General features: G+C 35.9%; 1 protein-coding gene across 1 annotated transcript; it reads left to right on the forward strand.

Annotated features, from left to right (window-relative positions):
* The first annotated feature begins 8,206 nt into the window (after positions 1-8,206).
* On the forward strand, positions 8,207-24,913 carry LOC113881434 (butyrophilin subfamily 1 member A1-like). Its single transcript, XM_027524473.1, has 9 exons — positions 8,207-8,225; positions 9,942-9,962; positions 10,163-10,183; positions 14,895-14,915; positions 21,537-21,557; positions 22,556-22,582; positions 23,087-23,113; positions 23,676-23,702; positions 23,875-24,913. Exons 1-9 carry the CDS (start codon positions 8,207-8,209, stop codon positions 24,396-24,398), a joined length of 708 nt encoding a protein of 235 aa, XP_027380274.1. The 3' UTR covers positions 24,399-24,913.
* Positions 24,914-25,906: the final 993 nt, after the last annotated feature.

Raw genomic sequence — 25,906 nt, forward strand, 5'->3', positions numbered from 1 at the left:
CAAGTCCCAGAACTATTTCACACTTGGTACCTTGTAATGTTTCATCTCTTTCTTTAACTTTGGTCTTCAATTCTCAGTGATCATCTTCCTCCACTGCAATGTAGATATGAATTTACATATTTTTTCTCTCTTCTTATGATTGTTTCAACTGAAGGTTTTCCTCTTCATGGGTTATTCAATACTTCATTACTTTTGCTTTCATTTGTCCCAAATGTACAATTTATGCAGACATTTGCTCTTTGTATATAGTGTATACAAATATGAACTTAACTGTAAAATTTTGCAATTTTTAAGTTTCTGATCTGCAAGTCTAGTTCTTTGTGTTTCTTTTCAATGAAAATTACATTGATGTTTCATTGTATTTCACAGAAAAATTTCAGAAAAAATATTATAAAGTATCTTTGACATCCCTGTACTCCCAACACATTTTAAAATGCCTGTTTTCCTTATATTTTAAACATATTCCACCTTTTCATCAATATGTCATCATTGGTTTGCATTCTACAATATGTCTACCATTCTAAGGCAATATTTTGCATGTCACTTTCTCCCATATCCCTCTCTTTTCTGGTCTTTGAAGGCCTGAATAAAATCTGAAATGATTCATTGATGAAGGTCATCCTTACACTGCCCTAAAATCTGGGAGTAGTACCCAGATTTTTTTTCCTGAAATATTTTTATATCCAAAGAGAGTAATTTTCATTCTTACATCTATTAACAGAATTGTTAATATGGACAACTGCAATTGCTTCAGCTATTTGTGAAAAGATTTTAAATTGTTAGAAATGTTAAAAAATAGTACATATTTCTAACCTGAATATTTATGTGAATGAAATTATAATCTCTGTTCTGCAATGTTTCATAAGAGTTTTTCCATAAAACACAAAATTATGCATTAAAATTGAATATCCTATTTTTTCTAAGCACATTTTTCAGTACACATTTGTTTTCAGAGGAAATGTATCTCTTTGATGCATGCAGCAGAGTTCATGTGGTCATTGCTGCAGATAATGTTTTGAACATATGGGTGATTTTTTTCTCTTTTGTTCCTCATCTCTTCTCAACAAATTCTGTTTGCATGGGTTCATATTTACATTATTTTGAGAAGATGATTGAGATAAGATGAGGTTCTTTTTTTCATGAACTAAATTAGCAATTGACCATAAATAAAGTTATATCATCATTGTATAAGAAAATGTTAATAGTTGTTCCTAACAACCAAATCCTGCATTTTTTCTAGAAGTAGTTCAGTACACTCTAATTCACTCCTTCTTGATATTTTTTGTGAGATGATGATATATATTTAGTAGCAGCAAAAAACTTTATTAAAGGTAATCAATCAAATCATAACAGCCCAAGTACTGTCCACATAATTCAAGAACATTTTCAAAAGGTAATCACCACTACTAATACACCTGAAATTTTCCCTCAAGTCAGCAAGATTATTCCTTGTCTTCATTTAATTTTTCATCAGCACCAAAGAAAGCTGTCAGCTACTTTGGCATGTTGTATACACCTGCATATGTTTGTGTGTGTGTGTGTTTAAATCTTGTTACATTTATAACTGTATGTAAATTTTTCGCTAAATTTAGTTTTCCTTGACCTTTCATCCTATTATACTTACCTGTTTTTGTTTTCTCTTAATTTTTCAGGTGTTCTTTGGGAGAAAATAGGTAATTATCCCTGAAGATATTTTTGTTTAAATAAGTTTTAAACAACCATATTTTTGGTTCTTTCATCATTCTCTCTTTTTATCTATATGCCATCTTTTGATATGGGGCTTCCCTGGTGGCTCAAATGGTAAACAATCTGCCTGCAATGCAGTAGACCCAGGTTAGATCCCTGGGTAGAGAATATCCCCTAGAGGAGGAAATGGTATCCCACTCCAGTATTCTTGCCTGGAAAATCCCATGGACAGAGGAACCGGGCAAGCTACAGCCCATAGAGTCACAAAAGAGTTGGACAACACTGAGCAACTAACACGTTACGTTCAGTTCATCTTTTGGCTCTCGCTTTATCTCTTTATCTACTCTTTTCTCCTCAGTGTTTTCGTTTATGGACTTTTCTCATATTAAATTCTCTCCATCTATTAGCCTAGACCTGTGTAAGTCTTTCTCAGAACATCCTATTTCATTTCCCATGTTCCTTCCCTATAAACATGGTCTTATTCTGTCATCTAGAGCCTTCTCAGTTTCACTATGAATTTTGTGAGATGAGGGGGATGAGACTGAGGGCACATTGTTTACAGTCTGTATTTATTTTCTGGTACACTTTCAATAGCTTAGGCTTTCTGTCATGTATTCAAAGTTCAGGTGGCCATTAACATACCATGGATACCTCCCAAGCTTTATGAGATAAGACTCCACACTTGCTGAGTGAATTTTCTCTGACTCTTGTCCTTTCAAAGACTGTAAATTCAGGTGTAAATTCAGATACAGCGTGGGCTTTAGGCTCACACATCCAATGCCTTTGGTCATTCATTAGTCTTCCCTCAGGTACAGATATTTTGCCTACCATTTCCTGGGTTTATTTTCCCTCATACCACAATAATTTTCCTGTCTTTCTCTTACATTTTATTGATATAATTATTGATGTGGCAAGCAGCAGTAATTTCAAAGTGTTTGTGGAAGGACTCTGTATACTCAGCATGATTGTTTACAACGTATTTCTCCATTTTGAAGTTTTATGTGAATGACATGAGAGGCTAGAGTTCTAGGATACTCCTAAATGTTTTTTTTAATGAAATGCTAATATAACCATTAAAAGTTTAACATTCTTCCTTTTATAATGATATTTTTCAGCTATATTTTTGCTTACAGATTGAATGTAAGTAGGGAATACATTTATTTAATGCATGAAGCATGCTTCATAGGACTACTGCTATGGATGGAGTTTTAGCTAGATAGGTTCTTTTGTTGTAGATTTCCTCATGACTTCTTAAGTACCTTAAGTACTCATGTATGTGTACAAGTTTGGATTGTATTCTGACGAAAGAGAAGATCCAATGAAATATATATGATTTATGTTGTTTATCCCAGAAGTCTTATTCTACCTCACAGTGTCATTTTCCATCTTTACAACTTTTGAATCAAGTGCAGTGTGTGTGTGTGTGTGTGTGAGTGAGTGAGTGATATACCATTGCTACGGTTTGACAATGGAGCAACGTTTGACATTGCTCCTCTGTCCTTCAGAAATCTTTGCTTCCAATTTAAAAAAATATTGATCACTTTGAAACTTAGAGTAAGCTATAAAAATATCACAAATTTCTGTTCTTGCATCATTTGTAGATAATTTTTGGTCACAGTTTTTATAGTTGTTTTATTTTTTTTTTTATATCACCCTAATAGTAATTTTAAACTTAACATCCTTCTTTTCTAGTGAAAAATTTCAATTATAATTTTGTTTTCAAAGGATGTGATGATATTTAGTAATGTAATTCTTTAATGCATGTAACAGGATTCATTGCTATTACTATACATTTTTTGAAAAAGAATGCTTTTTCTCTTTGCTTCCTTGTCTCTCTTTTTTTTCCCCAATTTTTACTGGAGTATAGTTCCTTTACAATATTGTGGTAGTTTCTACTGAACAGCATAGTGAATCAGTAATATGTATATACATAGCCTCACTTTTGATTTCCTTCCTATTTAGGTCACACCACAGAGCATTGATTAGAGTTTCCTCTGCTATATAGTAGGTTTCCATTATCTATGGGCGCTAAGTTTAATATACATAAAATTATGGCAAAAATAAAGAACAAGGCAAGGCAATGTATAATCAATACATGACACAGATTCTAAGTCCTGTTAATGTTTAGCAGAAATAAATATTGCCTTTAAGAAGAATAGAGATTTTTCCAAATTTTCTAATACTCATTTCATTCATTTTAGTCAATGGCCAAAGGAAATTTCAGACCCGAGGATAATAAGTTTTGCCATTTGAAGGGCTGTTAGAAGAGAAGAAGATTGCTTTATTAGCCACATAATGATAGTTTTAAAAGCCAACAATTTATTTAAAAATATAAAGACCTATTTGATAATGAACATTTTTCCTGCTCTTTACTTAGCAGGATATGATATGATATTTTAATTTCCTTATGATAATATATAACATTTAAAAATAATATTGAATAGCTTTCTTTTTTAGGTATTGATATAATTAAACATGGATTTCCCAGGTGGTGCTAGTGATAAAGAGCCTGTCTGCCAATGCAATAGACTTTTAATTTTATTTTATTTTGCATTCCCTTGTCATTGTCATATTATTTTCTAAATTAGTTTGTTTATTTTAATTGGAGACTAATTACTTTACAATATTGTTGTGATTTTTGGCATACATCAACTTGAATCAGCCACAGGTGTACATTTTTTAAACTATTGCTATACATCTTTTGAAAAAATGAGCACCTTTTCTTTTTGCTTCCTCATCTCTTTTTAACTTGTTCTCTTGTGTAAAATTGTGAGTTGGCAGTTTATTCTGAAAAATGTAGAAAGTCCATTACAGGACCAGTGATGGACATTGTTTATCCAAGTAGTCCTTTCTACCTTTCTTTTTTTTTTTTTTATTTTATTTTATTTTTAAACTTTACATAATTGTATTAGTTTTGCAAATATCAAAATGAATCCATCACAGGTATACATGTGCTCCCCATCCTGAACCCTCCTCCCTCCTCCTTCCCCATACCATCCCTCTGGGTCGTCCCAGCGCACTAGCCCCAAGCATCCAGTATCGTGCATTGAACCTGGACTGGCATCTCTTTTCATACATGATATTTTACATGTTTCAATGCCATTCTCCCAAATCCCTTTCTACCTTTCTACCTCCTTCCCCAGGGTCATTTCCTGTCTTGATTCCTTTGACACCAAGGGGTGAATGAAAGTAAAACAATCTTTTCCTTGATGTCTGGAAAGGTCTTCAGATCTTATAGGAAATGAGGTCATGTTGAACCAAAGAGTAAAGTATGAGAGGTTTTCAAATTTTTCTTTATTTTTTCATCACATTGGATCATTATTTTGAATGTATTTTGAGTTCTGTTTTCTTTTTTATGTGAAGAGGAAAGCATCAAGTTCCCAGTGTAAAGACAACTTCCTTGCCTACTTAGTCATGGATTCATTCTTTTCTGGTATCTTTGTCGTCAAGTCTCTATGCATGCTTTTATGTGGCTTTGTCTCAGTATTTTGTCTTTCCAACTGAAATTCACCATCTTTATTTCTCATTCAATTTCTTCCATTATGATTTAATATTTTGTTTTTTAATTTTTATTTCTTTAATTTTTTAATGTTTCAACTGGCATAAACGGACCCTTCATGCCATGTAAATTTATTAACCATACATTACTAAAGTACTGGTATTCTCAGAGACTATTTTGAAAGCTTTTCCCACATGTGCCCAGGTCATTTAATTTCAATTTCCATATGCTGTGTCTAGAGCATCAATTCCTTACTTTCATGTGATTTAATTAAGATGAACTTTATTTAGCCATGAATTGAAATAGAAATCTACATTTTAAGAAGTTATAGTTTACTCAGTTGCTGAAAACTTTGTGAAAGAAGCACTCAGGAAACTAACATGATATTTTTCTATTAGTAGTGGTTCCGACTCCTTTAATTCAGTGAGTGTGACTATTTGTACAACAAGCAGTACCAAAATGATAAGCATTGACTCTATATTTAGTACCACTCAAGGAACTTATGAGGGCTAACCTCTACGAAATAGAAATTTAACAATTTGAATCAAGGTAATTTTATAAGATAATAATTGGCAGAAATAATGATTTTTTTCCAATAGAGAAAGTTCACTCATTTTTCTCCTTTTCATTTTTTAAAGAAATTATTTGCAAAAAAAAAAAAAAAAAGAAATTGCATAAAAGCACGATGTCAGAAACATTTTTTAAAAGTTACCATATTACTACTGTTCCTGACATTTTTCCTAAGTAAATTCATTCAGTTTTTTCTTTTGTAATCCTAACCAATATTCTCCTGAAAAGGGTAGCTTTCAGCTGCAGTTTGTATATGTGTGTGTGCTTGCATGTGTGTGTGTGTTCTGTGGGTTGGCCTGCATCCTGGTACATTTAACATTGCATGTGAATTTTCATCAAATCTGTATGTTCTTTCTTTTCTGTTCTCTAAAACTTATTTGGATCTTTTCACTTAATTTTTCTGACCAGCTTTTGAAAAAATTTGGTAAATTTCTCTGACAACTTTTACACTCCGATAAGACTCTACATGACTGCTTCCTCAGAGTCTTTCACATTGCCTTTCCTTTTATCTATACACCATCTTTTGGTATGCCCTACCCCTCAATGTCTGCTATTTTCTCTTTTTTTGTTTCATAAACATCATCCATATTAAGTGTCTCAATTACTGCTTTTCTACCCTCTGTCCTCATTCTTTTCCATCCCTTTATTTTTTCAGAACACAGGTTCCTGACCTATAACACTGCCTTTTTTTATTCTGTAGAGTCTCGCCAGTTTCCATGTGAATGTTGTGAAACAAAAGGGAAGAGACTGATGGGTACATGATTACACTTTGCATATATTTTCTGAAAACTGCCCATTGTTAGTGCATGTGACATATATTCAAAGTTCAAAGGCCATTACTATACAGTTGCTATCTGCCCAAAACTTAGGAGATGAGAACTAAGACTTCATTCTTTCTCAGTGAAGCTTCTTGGTCTGTGGTCCTTTTAAGGACTATGTAAACTCAGATATCCTTCATGGTTCCAGTGTGGTATTCAGGCTCCCTCTTCCACTGCCTTTGATCATATCACCCAGGTGCCCTAAATAACAAACATTTAATAGTATTCACTGGGTTTATTTTCTTTCATACTATAGTAATTGTTCCATTTTTTTCTTGTATTTTTATTCTGACATAGTTATCAATTTAGTAAACTGCCCTTATTTTTAGATTTTGGTAGAAGAACTTTTAATTTAAGGAAATATACAACAGATTTCCCAATACTGAAATGTTATGTGAATGACATGAGAAACTATACTCATATGATACTCCTAAAGGATTTTTTCATAATACAGTGATATAAACATCCAAAGTTTAACATCCTTGATTTTCTAATGATGGTTTTTCAGTCGTATTGTGTTTACAGGTTTAATGAACTTAGAAACATACCTCTTCCATATACCGAAGAGCCTTAATAAGTCTACAGTTACAGATAGTATTTTATTTATTTTTTTAATTTTATTTTATTTTTAAACTTTACAATATTATATTGGTTTTGCCAAATATTGAAATGAATCCAACACAGGTATACATGTGTTCCCCATCCTGAAACCTCCTCCCTCTTCCCTCCCCATACCATCCCTCTGGGTCATCCCAGTGCACCAGCCCCAAGCATCCAGTATTGTGCATCGAACCTGGACTGGCGACTCATTTTGTACATGATATTATACATATTTCAATGCCATTCTCCCAAATCTTCCCATCCTCTGCCTTTCCTACAGAGTCCATAAGACTGTTCTATACATCACTGTCTCTTTTGCTGTCTCGTATACAGGGTTATTGTTACCATCTTTCTAAATTCCATATATATGCATTAGTATACTGTATTGGTGTTTTTCTTTCTGGCTTACTTCACTCTTTATAATAGGCTCCAGTTTCATCCATCTCATTAGAACTGATTCAAATGTATTCTTTTTAATGGCTGAGTAATACTCCATTGTGTATATGTACCACTGCTTTCTTATCTATTCATCTGCTGATGGACATCTAGGTTGCTTCCATGTCCTGGCTATTATAAACTGCTGTGACGAACATTGGGGTACACATGTCTCTTTCCCTTCTGGTTTCCTCAGTGTGTATGCCCAGAAGTGGGGTTGCTGAGTCATAAGGCAATTCTATTTCCAGTTTTTTAAGGAATCTCCACACTGTTCTCCATAGTGGCTGTACTAGTTTGCATTCCCACCAACAGTGTAAGAGGGTTCCCTTTTCTCCACACCCTCTCCAGCATTTATTGCTTGTAGACTTTTGGATCTCAGTATTTTAGACTGACTGGTACTTATACTGAAGGCTTCTTTGCGTGTGTGGGTGCATGCGTGCTTGGTCACTTCAGTTGTTTCTGATTCTTTGCGGTCCTATGACCCATATCCCTCCAGACTCCTCTATCCATGGGCTTCTCTAGGCAAGAACACTGGAGTGGATTGTCATGCCCTCATCCGGGGGATCATCTCAACCCAGGGATTGAACCCATGTTGCTTATGTTTCCTGCATTTGCAGGTGAGTACTTTACATTCAGGGCCACTTGAGAAGCCCATAGGCTTCTTTGTGCTCAGTTGCTTAGTTGGGTCCAACTCTTTGCAACCCCATGGACTGAGGCCCGCCAGGAATTTTCTTTCAGTTCAGTTCAGTCACTCAGTCATGTCTGACTCTTTGTGACTCCATGAACCGCAGCACGCCAGGCCTCCCTGTCCATCACCAACTCCCAGAGTTCACCCAAACCCATGTCCATTGAGTCAGTGATGCCATCCAACCATCTCATCCTCTGTCATCTCCTTCTCCTCCTGCCCTTAATCCTTCCCAGCCTCAGGGCCTTTTCAAACCAGTCAGCTCTTCACATCAGGTGGTCAAAGTACTAGAGCTTCAGCTTCAAAATCACTCCCACCAATGAACACCCAGGGCTGATCTCCTTTAGGATGGACTGGTTGGGTCTCCTTGCTGTCCAAAGGACTCTCAAGAGTCTTCTCCAACACCATAGTTCAAAAGCATCAATTCTTCGGCACTCAGTTTTCTTTATAGTCCAACTCTCACATCCATACATGACCACTGGAAAAACCATAGTCTTGACTAGACGGACCTTTGTTGACAAAGTAATGTCTCTGCTTTTGAATATGCTATCTAGGTTGGTCATAACTGTCCTTCCAAGGAGTAAGTGTCTTTTAATTTCATGGCTGCAGTCACCATCTGCAGTGATTTTGGAGCCCAAAAAAATAAAGTCTGACACTATTTCCACTGTTTCCCCATCTATTTCCCATGAAGTGATGGGACTGGATGCCATGATCTTAGTTTTCTCAATGTTGAGCTTTAAGCCAACTTTTTCACTCTCCTCTTTCACTTTCATCAATAGGCTTTTGAGTTCCTCTTCACTTTCTGCCATAAGGGTGCTGTCGTCTGCATATCTGAGGTTATTGACATTTTTCCCGGCAATCTTGATTCCAGCTTGTGCTTCTTCCAGCCCAGCGTTTCTCATGATGTACTCTGCATAGAAGTTAAATAAGCAGGGTGACAATATACAGCCTTGACGTACTCCTTTTCCTATTTGGAACCAATCTGTTTTTCCATGTCCAGTTCTAACTGTTGATTCTTGACCTGCATGCAGGTTTCTCAAGAGGAATTTTCTTTATGACTTGCTAAATATGTGACTCATGTATGTATGTTTTTTTCCACTCCACTATGACAAAAAAAGAAGGTCTACTAAAAGATGAATGATTGATAGTTTGCCCTAATAGTCCTATTCTACTTCCTCTGGTTGAGTCATTATCTGTCTTTGCTACATTTGCTCCAGGTGTTGGAGGTGGGGGTGGTGGGATGTAATACAGCATTGCCCCTGACTGTAGGTTGTCCTGTGGAGCATCACCTTTCCACCTTCTAAAATATTGGTCAATTTGACCTACAGAGTAAACTACAGACTATAACTTAAAAACTATAGGTTTCAAATTTCTGCCCTCCTTTTTTGACATTGGGGCTGCATTTTGATGAAATATTTTTCCCTCTTTTTTTTTTCACATAAGTTTAAACAGAAAAGACACAAGTCAAAACATTTGTTTGCATGTTCTTAGCTGTTGTTTCATCTGCTGCTTGCACCTTAAAAAAAAGTTCTGTCATTTTCTGTTACCTTTCATCTTTTCCCACTCTTTCTTTCTTTTACTTTACCATATGCTTCTCCTATAAAAATTGGCTTCTTTTGAATTGTTTTTCTCTTCTTTTTTGTTTCAGATAAGATTAAACAAGAAAAAGGCAAGTCAAAATTTTTTCACCTGTTCTTGGTCGTTGTTTCATCTGTAACTTGTATCTTAAAAAAAAAAAAAAAAACAGTTCTGTCATTTTTTATTATCTGAATTCTATCTTTTGCCATTCTTTCCTTTGTACTCCATACCAATCTTCCCCTAAGATACTGGCGTCTTTTAATTTCTTCTCTCTTCTTTTTTTTCTCTCAGATAAGATTGCCCAGGAAAAAGGTAAGTCAAAAATATTTTCACATATGCTTAATTGTTGTTTCAGCTGTTCCTTGCACCTTAAAAAAATGTTGTCATTTTATGTTACCTAAATTCCATCTTTTCCCGTTCTTTCCTTTTATACTCCACACCATGCTTCCCCTATAAAGACTGGCTTCTTTTGAATTGTTTTTCACTTCTTTTTTTCCCTCAATAAGATTGCACAGGAAAAAAAAAGTCAAAATTGCTTTTGCCTCTTCTTAGTTGTTTCATCTGTAACTTGCTCCTTTGCCTTCAACTATCAATGATCATCTTCCTCAACCTCCACATTCATATTATTGCATGATTTCATCTTACTCTCTTAGTTTTCCAACTGATGTCTGCCATCTTCATGTGTTGCTCAGTTTCCCCCATTTCTACCTCTTTCATTTGTCTTGTCCAAGAAATCAATGCTCACAGTTCCATTTGTTCAGATAAATTTTATTACTAATATATCTAATAAGTTTGGCAGTTTTAAAGTTTCTGATGCATAATGTATTCTTCAAGAGAAACTCTGGTCATTTTATTTAGACCTCTCACTACTGGCATTAATACTACAATTCTCTTGAAGTTAAGGTAGCCAGTACCTTCAAAACCTAGCAAGTTAAATACTAAAAGTCTCAGTAATATCAAAAGGTATTAAGAACACTTTTAAAAGGTAGTCATCAAATATAACATTCCTAAGATATTTCTCATTCAGTAAATTCTCTTCTTCTAGTTCTCTTTTCACTGCTATAGACTATTCTCTGGATAAGTGTGAGCTTTCAGCCCATGTCTGTATGTTTGTGTGTGTACATTTGCAAACTATGTTTTTGTGTTTGTCTGCATCCTGATTTGTTTCATGTTAAAATATATTTTTTTCTAGAACACTAGATTTTCTTTGTGTTTCCCTCACAATATATTTACATTGATCCTTCCATTTTCTTTTTCAGAAATACTGCAGCACAATTTAGGTAAATTTTCAGACACCTTTTTGCTCCCAAATGCCTTATGAAAACCCTCCTTTTTTAGTGTCTCTTTAATTTCTCTACCTTTTTTTTTTTTTTTTTTTTTAATTTCTCTACCTTTTTATCTGTATGTTGTCTATGGGCTTGACCTTCTCCTGGGTGTCTACACTTTCTTTTCAAATGTTGTTTTGCGCTCCTCCTTATTAAGTTCTGTCATTTTCTGTTTCCTACATTTCATTCTTTCTTTTTTTTATTCCCTCTACTCTCCCCTTATAAATGTTGGTTTCTTTTGTCTCCAGAGGCTTCCCATAGTTTTGCTAAAAAGTGGTGAGATAGAGGGCATTTGACTAGTAACTATCGGGCTTACACCTAATGTATTTCTAGAGATACCAAATCTTTGGACCACTGACACAAATTTCAAATACTAGGGCCAATGTTTATGCAACTGATGTTTTCCCAAACCTTGTTAAATTACTTGTTCAGTAATTTTCAATATAGTATTTTTGTCCTGTGAAATATGAGTCAATTCTGATGTCATTCTTTGGTCAAATGTAAGCTTGAACCCAAGTCTTCCACTGCCATTGATCATAGCACCAAGCATTCACAAGTATACAAATACTTCACATGATGTTTCCTGGCTTTTTCTTTTTTCCCCTACAAACCACCGTAATTATTCTATTTTCACATTTTGATTTGCATAGTAGTCAACTCTTAAATGGTGAAGGCAATGGCACCCCACTCCAGTACTCTTGCCTGGAAAATCCCATGGACGGAGGAGCCTGGAAGGCTGCAGTCCATGGGGTCGCTGAGGGTCGGACATGACTGAGCGACTTCATTTTCACTTTTCACTTTCATGCATTGGAGAAGGAAATGGCAACCCACTCCAGTGTTCTTGCCTGGAGAATCCCAGGGACGGCAGAGCCTGGTGCATTGCCGTCTCTGGGGTCGCACAGAGTCGGACACGACTGAAGTGACTTAGCAGCAGAAACTCTTAAATGCAATTTTTGGTGTGTTTAGAAACACTTTTGGTCTTCAGAAATGTTCTCTGATAAGATGTTCTTGATAGCTTACCGTGAACGATGTCAGATTCATGATCTCTGAAGAAAAAGGTTTAGCTTCAGGACCAGGGACTAGACTTGATCACTCAAGAGCTTTTGTGTGGTAGAGTTTTATTAAAGTAAGAAAAGGGGCAGAGAAAGCTTCTGACATAGACATCAGAAGGGGGACGGAGAGTGCCCCCCTCACTAGTGTTAGCAAGGGAGTTGTATACTTTTAAATTATTACAATAAATCAAAGGGATATCTCAAGTTTGTGAAAATTTTATCAGACCCACTCCCACAAGTTACATTTTAGGATAACAGGATGATTAGAATTTAACAATAAAAAGATCCTACCAGACTCACTCCCGTAATTTACATTCTAAAATATCAAGATTAGTCAGAAGGTTTTGAGGAAGGAGAAACTGTCCTCAAGCAGGATACACTGTTGTTGTATAATCCCTAGTACAGAGTTTAAACTGAGTTGTGTAATCATCAATTCTGGGTTTAAAGAAAAAAAATAAAAAACCATTTTATGTGACTAAGACTAAGGAATATAGAGAAAAAAAAAAAGAAAAAGGTGTGTCCTTTCCTTCTCCTTGAGAACCCCAGACCACACTCCCCTCCTCAGCGAACCCCAGACTTCTTATTAACCTGCCTAGGAATTGACTCTCTCATCCTCTGATAATCTGCATTCTGAAATTTTAATGTAAACAGAAAGAGAAAGGAATATCCTAGGATTTTTCCAAAAGTTTACCATCCTCCATTGTAATGGTATTTCTCAATCACTTTTCTGTTTTCAGATTGGATGAAATTGGGGACTATATCTCTTTACTGTGTGCGGCAGGCTTCATATGACTATGGCTACAGACACAGTTCTAGTTATGTGGATGCTTTGCCTGCATGCATCTCATCACTTTCTGAGTAACTTCTGTTGTGCATGCAAGGTGTTTGCAGTGTACTTTGAAAAAGGTAGAAGCTCCAAGGAAATAGCAATGATTGCCATTTTTATGCCAGAGGATATATCATCTACTCCCTTTCATAGTGTCATTTGCTAACAACTTCTTTTGCATTAAGGACTAAGTGATGTATACATTCTCTCTGACTGGTTTCATGGCATTTAGAAACTTACGGTTCCAATTCTCAGAAATATCATTATGGATGTTTTCAAATTGCTGATCATCTCCATTCCTGATGCTGTACTTTCATTATGAATCAATCAATTCTGTCTTCCTTTTATTTTTCAGATAAGAAAGAACAGGAAAAAGGCAAGTCTCAAAAATATTATTTATAAGTATAGAGAGATCCCATATATTTTGTTTCACTGAATAGATCCAGATATTTTAATAATCTTCCCAGCAATTACAACACCCATGCCCAAGATCATGATCTCTATAAACCATAACTCGTGAAAAGAATGGAAAACCTCTCAAAAAAATTGTGCCTCTCCCAGATCACATGGGAAACATCATAATGACTTGGGAACATCTTGTTAAACCAGCAAACAAGCAAGATGTAAATGTCTTCTGCTGCTGCTGCTGCTGCTAAGTCGCTTCAGTCGTGTCCGACTCTGTGCGACCCCAGAGACGGCAGTCCACCAGGCTCCCCTGTCCCTGCGATTCTCCAGGCAAGAACACTGGAGTGGGTTGCCATTTCCTTCTCTAGGTTCATTTTAATAGAACACAGGTTTCCCTTGAATGGGCTTCCCTGAAAGCTCAATTGATAAAGAATCTGCCTGCAATGCAGGAGATCTGGATTTGATTCCAAGATAGGGAAGATCCACTGGAGAAGGGATAGGCTACCCACTCCAGTATTTTTGGGTTTCCCTTGTGGCTCAGCTGGTAAAGAATCTGCTTGCCATGCTGGAGACCTAAATTCTATCCCTGGATTGGGAAGATCTCCTGGAGAAGGGAAAGGATATCCACTCCAGTATTCTGGCCTGGAGAATTCCATGGACTGCAAAGAGTCAGGCACAACTGAGCGACTTTCACTTCACTTTCACTTTCCCGTGAATATAATCTAACTTAGCAATGACAGTAGAGATTGAACATCAAAGAAATTGTGACTGGGAAAATTTTAAATAGGTTAAATATGCATGTGTTGTTAACAATGCATATTTGCATGGCTAAGGTAGAAGAATGTTAAGGAAATAATGCCTTATTCCTGAAGCAGAGATAAAGGTAAGTTATCAATTGATAATAAAATGTATTTTGTTCTGTTCCTAGTCACTGTTTAATCTGCTTCTTAGACTGGCATAATTGCCTCTCAATGATCAGCTTCCTCCACCGCAATATCCCTTCACTTTTCCATAATTTCTTCTCACTATCACATCAAACTGATGTGTACAATCCTCATTTTCTCTTCAGTTTCCCCCAACTTACTCATTTGATTTGTCGTGTCTTTGCAATACAAGGAGACAGATCCTTACTGTCCAGTAAATTTTATTAACAATATACTTGTGGAGTTTTGGTATTTTTTAAAGTTTCTGATGTATCAGCTTTCTTCAAGTCCAGCTTGGTTCTTTTGACTTGGAAACCCCTTCCCTGTTGCGTAATACTTTATTGTCCTTCCTTTCATGTAATGGAGCTAAGATAGGCTTCATTCTGGCCTGTGTTTAAGGAAAATTTTGCCTACCAAATTTTAATACATTTGAATTTTCTTCATATTTATTTTCAATAATATTTACATAGCTGTTTTCTTTTTATTTTGCAGAGGAACTTCAGAACAAATCTGGTAAATTCTGATATTCTTTTATACCTATAAAACTTTTTGATCAACAACCTTTTTATGGATTAACACCTATTGGCTCAAACTTCTTCAGAATGTCTCCTATTTTAACCTGACTTTTTGCTCATGGATTTGTTCTGCATTTCTTTCTTCATTATCTTTTCACAGCCTGGTCCAGTTTGGACTTTAGGTCATGCTTCCAATGTCTTTGACTATTTACTAGAGTCTTCTCTCATTGTATAAGTATTTGACATACCTTCTCCCAGGTTTATTTTGCTTCTTGCTGTAGTAACTTTTCCTGGCTTTTCCTCAGATAAGTTTGTCAAAGTTATCAAAAAGTTTTAAAACACTTGGTCAAATAGGGTCATAGGACACTGTGCATCAATGTTTATTCATTTAACCAAAGTGATAGTAAAATATTTCAAGGCAAATACAGAACATTTAGAAGGCAAAGAAATTCACAATCTGCTATCAGGTGTAGCTCAACATTCCCAAAATCTTTGTTCTCTTAACAGAAAGAAAATTCCAGTTCTGCCCTAATTCAACATCAAGAACATAATTTATTTGCCTAATAAAGTCCAATTCCACTCCCACCTTACCATGTGCAAAATTATTTTCTCAGGAATCCTTTTTCACAAGCTTTTCACAATTTTCTGTATCTATATTAGGTAACCCCTTCTTTCCCCATTTAGAAATAACCAGCTGTAAGACAAAATCATGTTTTTCCCCTTAACAAAATGTATCTCCATTCCTCATACCATCTTTTGCTGAAAATATACCTTCTACTTTTCTTACATACTGAAATGTTTCATTTGACATCCAAGTAAATTTAATTGCATATATTATAATTTTAACTCTTAAATACCTTAATCTCTAGTGAAAACAAGTAAGCAATTATGAACGGTTCATCATACAGGAATTTCTTGATTCTCAAGCTTAACATTCCATAACCTCTATAAACATACATCTTCTCATAGCACCATTTCTTTCCTCAGTGTGGTAAAAAACACATGTCTAATAAACTCAATTATCTTTAGGTTTCCTCTCATAAGAAGACAAAGTAGATAAGCATAAAAATGTTTAGCAATGTTCCATTATTTTGTTGTATTTGAATAATCTATGTATTCAGTGATTTCCCATCATTTAATTTAATTTATCAAAACTAAAGTTTTATCTGGAAAAACTATTTTAAACATACCCACAATAGATTATTCTTAGATTTCACCTGAAAATTCTAATCTCATTTACTTTTATTTTATATGTTATGAAAATATCATCACACCAAGGTAATTTTTCTTGCTGAAAAACTCTGCAACAGAAATACCATGAACTTAACGGCTTTCAATAAACCTAGTTACAAAAATATATCATACTCAATACTGATGACTCCAAAGACATGTCCACATCAATTAAACCAACAAGCCTAAAGTAACTTTAATACCAGATATTAAATTAATACTAATCACATGAATCCAAAATTATCTGGGCCGGTTTCCTTTATATTTAGAAACATTTAATTTGTAAGCACCTACTTTTAAGTCAATTAAACAGCTCTTTTATAATTTAAATTTGATAATACTATCTGAAGGTAGACACATACCATATATATAATCCACACAGACATACAAACTGACATAACCATAGGTCTGATTTCCTAGAGGAAATCATAGATCTGATTTCCTGAAGGAAGTCAGTTCTGAATATTCATTGGGAGGACTGATGCTGAAGCTGAAACTCCAGTACTTTGGCCAGGAACTGACTCATTTGAAAAGACCCTGATGAAGGGAAAGATTGAAGGTGAGAGGAGAAGGGGACGACAGAGGATGAGATGGTTAGATGGCATCACGGACTTGATGAACATGAATTTGAGTAGGCTCCCTGAGTTGGTGATGGACAGGGAAGCCTGGCATTTGGCAGTCCATGGGGTCGCAAAGAGTTGGACACAACTGAGCGACTGAACTGAACTGAACCATAGATCTCATAGCTTCACTTTAAAACTTAGTCATGAATCAAGTATTCCAATATAGACTTTCTAGTTTATAAATAAGAGTTGGAATAAATCAAACTTATTTGTTTGAGTGATTAAGGCTTTATATTTTGTGGAAAAGACATTTAAGATTTGTATTTGTTCCTGATAAATCCCTAAGGAAGTTGTGAAGTAGATTTTAGGTGAGGAAGCCTTTCCAGCAATTTGAACTTAAAAGACCTCCTGAGTCCCCTGTCACTCCTTCCTCTGTCTAACTTTGGTTCTGGTTCTACCTTTTTGAGCTAATTAGGCTCAGTCTAAGGCCATTTACCTTTCTGATTCTTTTTTTTTTCTTTTTTAAATTTTATTTTATTTTTAAACTTTACATAATTGTATTAGTTTTGCCAAATATCAAAATGAATCCGCCACAGGTATACATGTGTTCCCCATCCTGAACCCTCCTCCCTCCTCCCTCCCCATACCATCCTCTGGGTCGTCCCAGTGCTCTAGCCCCAAGCATCCAGTATCGTGTAAAATATCATGTATGAAACGAGATGCCAGTCCAGGTTCGATGCACGATACCTTTCTGATTCTTATGGATTTGCAAGAAAAAGACAATTGCTTCAAGCTTTCCTGGTGAGTCAGTGAGTAAAGACTCTGTCTGCAATGCAAGAGACCAAGGTTTGATCCCGGGGTCCAGAAAATCCCCTGGAGAAGGAAATGACAACTCACCCCAGTATTCTTGCCTGGGAAATCCCATGGACAGAGGAACCGGGCGGCCTATAGTTCATGGGGTCACATAGGATCAAACATGAATTAGCAACTAAGTTCAGTTCAGTCACTCAGTCGTGTCTGACTCTTTGTGACCCCATGAACTGCAGCACGCCAGGCTTCCCTGTCCATCACCTACTCCTGGAGTGTACTCAAACTCATGAAACCCAACCCCAAATAACTGTTCTGCCATCTGTTGTTGTTCAGTCACTAAGTCAGTGTCCGACTGTTTTACCACCCCATAGACAGTAGCCAGCCAGGCTCCTCTGTCCATGGGATTTTCCAGGCAATAATACTGACTGGGTTACCATTTCCTCCTCCAGGATCATTACAACCCAGGAGTCAGTCGAACCCATGTATCCTGCATTTGCTGGTGGGTTCTTTACTACTGAGCCACTGCTGCTGCTGCTGAGTCGCTTCAGTCAGGTCCGACTCTGTGTGACCCCAGAGACGGCAGCCCACCAGGCTCCCCCTTCCCTGGGATTCTCCAGGCAAGAACCCTGGAGTGGGTTGCCATTTCCTTCTCCAATGCATGAAAGTGAAAAGTGAAAGTGAAGTCGCCCAGTCGTGCCCAACTCCTAGCGACCCCATGGACTGCAGCCTACTAGGCTTCTCCGTCCATGGGATTTGCCAGGCAAGAGTACTGGAGCGGGTTGCCATTGCCTTCTCCAGCCGAGCCACTAGGGAAGCTCAATAGGGAAGCTCAATCTGCCACCTAAAGGGTGTTAAAACATTTATTTGTCTAACAATATTTTCTTTAATTTGATATTTTATGTCATTGATAAGATTTCCAACTAAACTGAAAATCAAGCCTATCTTTTATAACTGTAGGGTTCAATGTATCATCCCTCAAAAATTTGCATAAGGCATTAGACAAAGACCCTGTTTCTGGGTCTTTCCCAGTTACCTTGGTGTGATGATATTTTTATAAAGTATAAAATAAAAGTAAATTAGAATGGAATTTTCAGGTGAAATCTAAGAATAATTCTGTTTTGGGTATGTCTAAAATAGTTTTTTCAGATAAAACTTTAGCTTTGATAAATTAAATGCTGGGAAATCACAAATCAAACCTACAGCAAATAATCCCTATTACTGTTTTTATTAGCCTTAAATGTTAGCTCTCAGTTTTTATTTCACATTGTATAAGCACAGGTAACCCTACTGGTTTCCTTTAGTATATTTAATTAATATTGCCTGAGGGACAGATTTATATGCCTTGTCTTATAATACCAGTCAGGGGAAGCACTCAAGAGTGAGGTATAATGTCTATCCCACAATATAATCAGACATAAGAGATGTAACATTCTTAAAATATAGAAACTTACTTAAATACATCAATTTTTATAAACTTTGATCTCAATTATATCAATTTTCATATCTTTGACTTTAATTTTCATTAAGATTCCATTAGCAAGCCTTGATCTTCAATGAGTACCAGAAGCTTTTCTTTATAGCCACCAGCCATATTATCAATTTTTGTATAAATTCACTGGTATCCTCAGTGAGACATTGAACCAAGGGATGAAGACTTTTTTGTCAATCTTTCAATTTGATTAATTGTCCTGACTGTTGCCCCAAGTAATTAACAGCTTATCAGATACCTCTGTAATTATTCTTCCATGATAAATAAAGTGGACTTATTTGGGACCTTTTAATGTTGAAGACCAACAAGGAATTCCTTTGGCTTATCAAACCTCAGGTAGTATGGTACAAATTTTGCTTTAATCCTGTTAATGTCCATTTTAAAAATTCTGTTTCTTTATAACCATGGAAAGATTTTTCTTTTGGGGATGAGTCCTTTTGAAATTTCCACCTATTGAGAAATAAATTTTAGGCTTTCCTTCAGCTTCTTTTTATTCCCATATTAATCAATTTAATTAGCAATTGATATAATATTTTATTAACATTTATAAGACTACTTGATTGGGAAGCTGTGACCACAAATAAGGCTTCACAATTTTTTTGTTTGTTAAACTAAAGAGAGTTTTCAGGTTATCCATTTCATATATATATTATTAGCCACTTTGTAATTTGTTTTTCTCATAAACAAAATTGCTGTTTATAATGAGACCTTTCTAAAAATTTACCAATTTAAAATTTCTCCAATTTAAAGGATCCATTGTCTGACTATTGATGAGTAATATCTTAATAGCAACTTAAACCAAAAGGACACAAAAGGTGTCCCCACAAGAGAGGGCAAAGGATGTAGTCTTTACAAGATCTAAAATGTTTACTCCCAAAAATAGTCTAAGAAATTAAAGGGCCTTCACAGTACACTGTGAAGGCAGATGCACTGAAAGTTAAGATGACAAAAGCCTTATGGGTTGGAGCAACTTATAACAAATTCCCTGCAAGTTGGTATGCAGTTAGTTGCTCAGTCATATCTGACTCTTTGCAACCCCATGGACTGTAGCTGGCCAGGTTCCTCTGTCCATGGATTTCTCCAGGCAAGAATACTGGGGTGGATAGCCATTCCCTTCTCCAGGATATCCTCCTGATTCAAGGATCGAGCCAGGTCTCCTACCTTGCAGGCAGATTCTTTACCGAGAGTTGGCATAGCCAGACAAAAAGATAGCTCAGAATCCCAGTCTATTTGACTGGCTGCCAAATGTATACCATTATGTACCTTCTGCATAGCAGAGGCCAAGCTCTCAAAACACAGAAAAATGAAATTTGGGAAGAGCAAGTAGAACATCTGCCTCTCAAAGACATGAGGACAAAAATGCAAGGTCCCCCATAGAAGAGGTTTTTTTTTTTCCTTTAAAGTCAGATTTCTGAAAAGATGTTCATCAAGCCAGCTCTATTAAGCTAGCTTGCAAAAACATAATTTTGGTATGCCAAAGTGAGCCTCAATTTGGCCATTTTTGGGGTGAGATGTCCTTTAATTCACAACAAACAAGTATTTGTAAGTATTAATTCTATACTTACACAATAAAATCTTCCCAGTGTGTCTCAGCTGAGGATAACCCTTTAAGTGTCTTTCAACTGAGCAAAGTTTCTCAGTGTCTTTTTCTCAGGCATCTCTTCTTGAAACTAAATTTCTAAGAAAGTTTCTACTCCATAGATTTATCACCACTGACTAAAACTCAGGTTCATCAGTAAATAATGGGAGATTCAAGGTCTACCCAGAATCATCTGGACCCTCTGAAGAGGCAGATGGACACAAAGGAACTTCTGTTAGTGCCAAAGCTAGAGATCCTCATGGAGATCAGGTGAAGAATAAAAGTCTGGTTTTGGCCCCTTTTTGGTCACCAAATCAAAATTGTTGACTGAAAAACAAATACACAAGCTAAAAGATTTAAGTTATGTTTTATTTGGGGACCTTACTCAGGACTATAACCTAGGATACAGCCTCTCAGAGATTTCTGAGGAACTCTTACAGAGAGGTAAGGAAGGATTCAAATTAGGAGTTTTTACTGAAAAAACAAAAGCAAAACAGTAGTGGAACACATCAAGATTATCTCTAATAATAATTAAAAAAAACAAAACAGGCATCTCAAGTTAATCCTTTTTATATATAGTAAGATACAAGAGTCAGGGTTTATTGAAATTATTCCTTTGATAAGCATCCTAACTACTGGGGCCAGTATCCTGTTTTTCTCCATCCTGAATACCCACAGGGTGCACCATCTGGTTCTGTTGGCTTCATGATAGGCAACATTCATTGTTTACCAAAATGTCAGGCAACACTTTTTTTGTCTGCAAGAACAAATTGTCACCATTTTTCCAAGATAAAAATATTAGCTTCCTTGGTATTTTTCAGGACTTTTTTTTTTTTCCCCCTAATTACATTCATTTTATCTATTTATGGTGCAGTGAAAATTTTATTTTCACTTTCATTTTCTGGTTTTCCTTGAAATTTACATGAGTTTTTCCATTATATTTTTCAGAACAACTCCAGAAGGAAATTGGTAAGTTTTATTACTTTTTTCAAAAGATGTATTTCCTAGATATATTTTTTCCTCTTATTTCTTGACATTCACCTCTTACATAATCCTATCTTTCCTTTGCCTTCTTGTGAATTTCAAATTACCTTATCCATTTTCTTTTTGGCATCCTGAACTTCTAATAAAGTTCCCATATTAAGTCTCTTAATTTTTTCCTCTGCCTTTTATTTCCCTTTTCTTTTATCTTCCTAGTGATTACCATAACTTCATTTTAAGGTTGATTAAAAAAAAAAAAGATGGGTGAGATGAAAGGGATTAGGCTAAGAAGAGTGTGATTATTTTCATTCAACAGAAAGCTTCCCTTAACTTTGATTTTTTCTCATGTGCTCTGAGATGGAGTCCCAATTTTTTATATATTATACTCTTTCAATTTAAGAACAGAGTCCAGACTCCAAAGTTGCTTAATAAGATAAGTTCCTCCTTTGTTGACCTTTTAAACATTTTGCATATACTAATGTCAAGTGTAATCTTGATACACTTTGCTTGGCCATAGTCTCCAGTTATCTTAGGCATATAATTATTTTTTATATGACTTAGCATCGTTGTTTCTTTCCAGCCAAAATCATTACCCTTCATTCATTTTTATTTTAACCACTTATTAGTTGATTCAACAAATTTCTCTTCCTTCAGGGCCTTGAGCATATTTCAGTCACTTGGATAAAGTTCATTGATAATATATCTCTAAATTCTATGGCTAATTTCTAAGATTATTCTATACTATTTTAGTATCTTACTATAAGAATTATTAAATCTTCATGTCATTTCATATCAGATTATATTCTTCATATTATAGTGGAGTTTCCAGATGAAATGAACTTTAGACATTTCTTTCATTGCTTTTGAAATTATTTAGCAAGTTTCAGATACAAATATTGACAGATGTATGGCATTACTGGCATCTTCTTTATGATGTTAAGAAAATCTGTTTATATATACATGCATGATTGTGTCTTTTCTTTCAGAGAAGAAGAAGGCTCAATTCAAGTCTGGTGAGTAATGACCATCTCTCAGAAATCTTTACTGTTCTGTTTTTCTTAGATTCTACTCCTATGCCAGTGGGATAGAATGCAGAAATACAACAAAAATGTTTAGTGTAAGCACAGCAGCATTGGAAGCATTATCTTTATAAATATCAATGCTTTCAATAAATTCTCTCTGAAGTGCAAGCCACTAATTATTCATCCTGTAATTCTTCCTCTCCCCTTTCATTCATTTGTTCCTTCCTTCCTTCTATACTTCCTTCATGCTCTTATCCCTGCCATCTTTGCTTTTTTCTGTATTTCTATCTATCCTCCACCTGATCATTTTTATCACCATGTTTAAATATTGGAATATGAAGATATAGGATAGAAAGAGGAAGTTTAAAGGATTCAGTAGAAGAAATACAGCAAAGACAAATATTTCTTGTATTTATTTTTAATATAACAAAAAAGACAATGAAAGAAGGCATAAAAAGATAAAAGTTAAGATTTTTCTATTTTGTTCTTTTGCAGTATGGAGAGAAACACCATTGTATGCTGGTGAGCAACACAGACTCTGATGAAGAAAATCCTATTATTATAGATTTTATACGAACATCTAGTGTGTGCAAAACATTTGCTCAAAATTAAGGAAACGCCAAGCATTTATTTCATGAATTCAATAGATAAATCATTATTCTAATGGATAATAGTGTGTTTGGAGCATTGCATTTTAGTAGTTTTATTGTTTTTGATTGCAGGTAACATCGTGTTTTGAGTGTAGATAGAATTGTTTTCATCTGCTAAAATCTGAGGTATCTAAAGTGAACAAGTTATTTGGCTAGACCCATGATATCCTATATTTCCTTTCAAACATCTTAAATAGATTACAAATATTTATCCTATATGAATTTTTGATAAGGAGAGCATAGGTACAAGGCAGGTCTTCAAGACATATATAGTTTAGCATCTTGTAAAAAGAGATTCAAGTATATAAAAGAGGCTTTTTCTTTGTTGTTTGCTGTTATTCTTGAATTAAGGAGTTTATTACCATGGTGCTCTGGACAGACAGGCAGCTCTATCTGTCAGACGGTAGATTCTCATGTTCATTTGTTCCTTGCAGATTGGAGAAAAGAAGAGTTCCAGACTGGTGAGTCTATCATGGTCCAAGACCAACCCTGTTCCTTGTAGGTAGTCCCAGGGAAGATGCAGAGAGGTGAACTGGATCTCCCCAGGGTCAGAGAAGCTCTCACAGAAGGGAGACTCTGGCCCAAGCCTACTGATACCATTTTCAGAAACATGATGCTCTCTTGTCTTTGCAGTAAATCTGACTCTGGATGCAGCCACTGCCCATCCTACCCTCTTCCTGTCTGAAGAGGGGAGAAGAGTAACATGGCAAGAACCATGTCAAGATCTTCCCAGCTGCTCACAGAGATTTACCTCCCTTACCTGTGTGCTTGGTCAGCTGCGCGTCAGCTCAAAGAGATACTTCTGGGAGGTGGAGGTTGGGGATGCACATTCCTGGGACCTAGGAGTTTGTAGGGATAATGTAACAAGGAATGGAAGGGTCACGATGTCACCGCAGAATGGTTTCTGGGCCATTAGGCTTTATGAGGGGGAGTACTGGGGCCTTACATCCCCAGAAACATATATTACTCTAAAAGAAAAACCCTGTAGGTTGGGAGTATTCCTGGATTATGAGGCTGGAGATGTATCTTTCTATAACATGGCAGATGGATCCCATATCTTCACATTTTCTGAACAAGCATTTTATGGTGTCCTAAGACCACTTTTTAGACTTCAGTCTTCTGACTCAGGCTCCTTGACTATTGTCCAAGTGGAGTAGAACACATTAATATTGTAATTCGTGTGCCTACCTTTCCCTGACAATTACAATTTTCCCCACTAGACACAAACTGATTTTTTTTTTTCTTCCTCCCTTACTGGTTTATTCTCAAGATGAAGCTCTGAGACACAGACTGGTGGTTGCCCCTCATATCAATTCTTATAATTATGCCTATGACAGCCTATTACAAAGATTAGATTTCCTAGCATTCCCTGCTAAATGTGACTAAATTATGAGCAGTGCATTATAAGATGTATTATTATCTATGATCTTTGGGATGTGTCCTTAAAGGAAAATTATGTGATGTTCTTATTTTCTTTAATTTTTCTGATGCCTGGAATGTGGCATAATGGATAGATCTCTAAGAACATTTCAGATCATGTAATATTATCATGTGATATGATATAGATGGATGAGAAGATGGAATCACCTTGGGGTTTTGACAACTTTATGAAACTACTCTATGTCTTATTATTTATTTCCCATAAGAAATAAAGTTTTACATCTTTAAGCCATTTGTATGCTGGATTTTTGTCAGTTGTGACTCAATTCAATACTAACTCAGTATTGAAGCATCTTCCGATTAAGAATGGTAGTAGATGACACCTACAGTTGAATATTCAAATGCAACTAGAGTTTGGGTGGTAGTTGGACAAGCTAGACAGGAAGGCTAGAGAAACTAGATACACTGAGGATGGTAGTGAAGATGAGGCAGATATTGGGCTCAGTTCCAGCAACAGGAAGAAGAAGGAACCCATCAAGTTAGGAAGATCTCAAATAACATAATAGCGGGGACAGGTAGACGGGTATCCACCTTAAAAAGGGCCCTTCATGAGGACAAAGCAGAAAAAACTATACACAGTCTGTTGGCCATGCCTAGCAAACAGAAACCAAAACAGGTAGATAGTTGGTATAGAAAGGACAGAATGTAGTCCTCACCAAGTGGAGATCCAATATTGAAATTGAGTCTAGCACTAGCTGTCTACTTGAGGGTGGCATTAGTAATACCAAGCTAGGGTCAATAGGCAAATCTATACACAAGAGGACAAGGCAAAATCTCAACATGAACTATATAGACTCACATTCCTCAAACTGAAATATAAACAAAGTGACTAGTTTTCGAGACATCCAAACAATGACTATAATAAACTAAAATAAATGCTCATGAATTGATGTTGCTATAGTTGTTCAGTCACTCAGTCATGTCTGACTCTTTGAAATCCCATGGACTGCAGCACACCAAGCTTCCCTGTCCTTCACCATCTCTCAGAGTTTGCTCAAACTCACGTCCATTACCATCCAAACATCGTATCCTCAATTGTCCCCTTCTCCTCCTGCCCTCAATCCTTCCCAGCATCAGGGTCTTTTCAAATGAGTCGGCTCCTCACATCAGGTAGCCAAAGTATTGGCACTCCAGCTTCAGCATCAGTCCTTCCAATGAATATTCAGGCTTGATTTCATTTAGGATGGATTAGTTTGATCTCCTTGCTGTCCGAGGGACTCTCAAG

This window comes from Bos indicus x Bos taurus, chromosome 23 (assembly GCF_003369695.1).
Source record: "Bos indicus x Bos taurus breed Angus x Brahman F1 hybrid chromosome 23, Bos_hybrid_MaternalHap_v2.0, whole genome shotgun sequence".
NCBI classification, from domain to species: domain Eukaryota; kingdom Metazoa; phylum Chordata; class Mammalia; order Artiodactyla; family Bovidae; genus Bos; species Bos indicus x Bos taurus.

Coding starts and splice junctions, on each gene's coding strand:
- LOC113881434 (XM_027524473.1), top strand. Junction 9,963..10,162: donor TAAGATTAAACAAGAAAAAG/GCAAGTCAAAAT, acceptor TTTTTCTCTCAG/ATAAGATTGCCCAGGAAAAA. Junction 10,184..14,894: donor TAAGATTGCCCAGGAAAAAG/GTAAGTCAAAAA, acceptor TTTATTTTGCAG/AGGAACTTCAGAACAAATCT.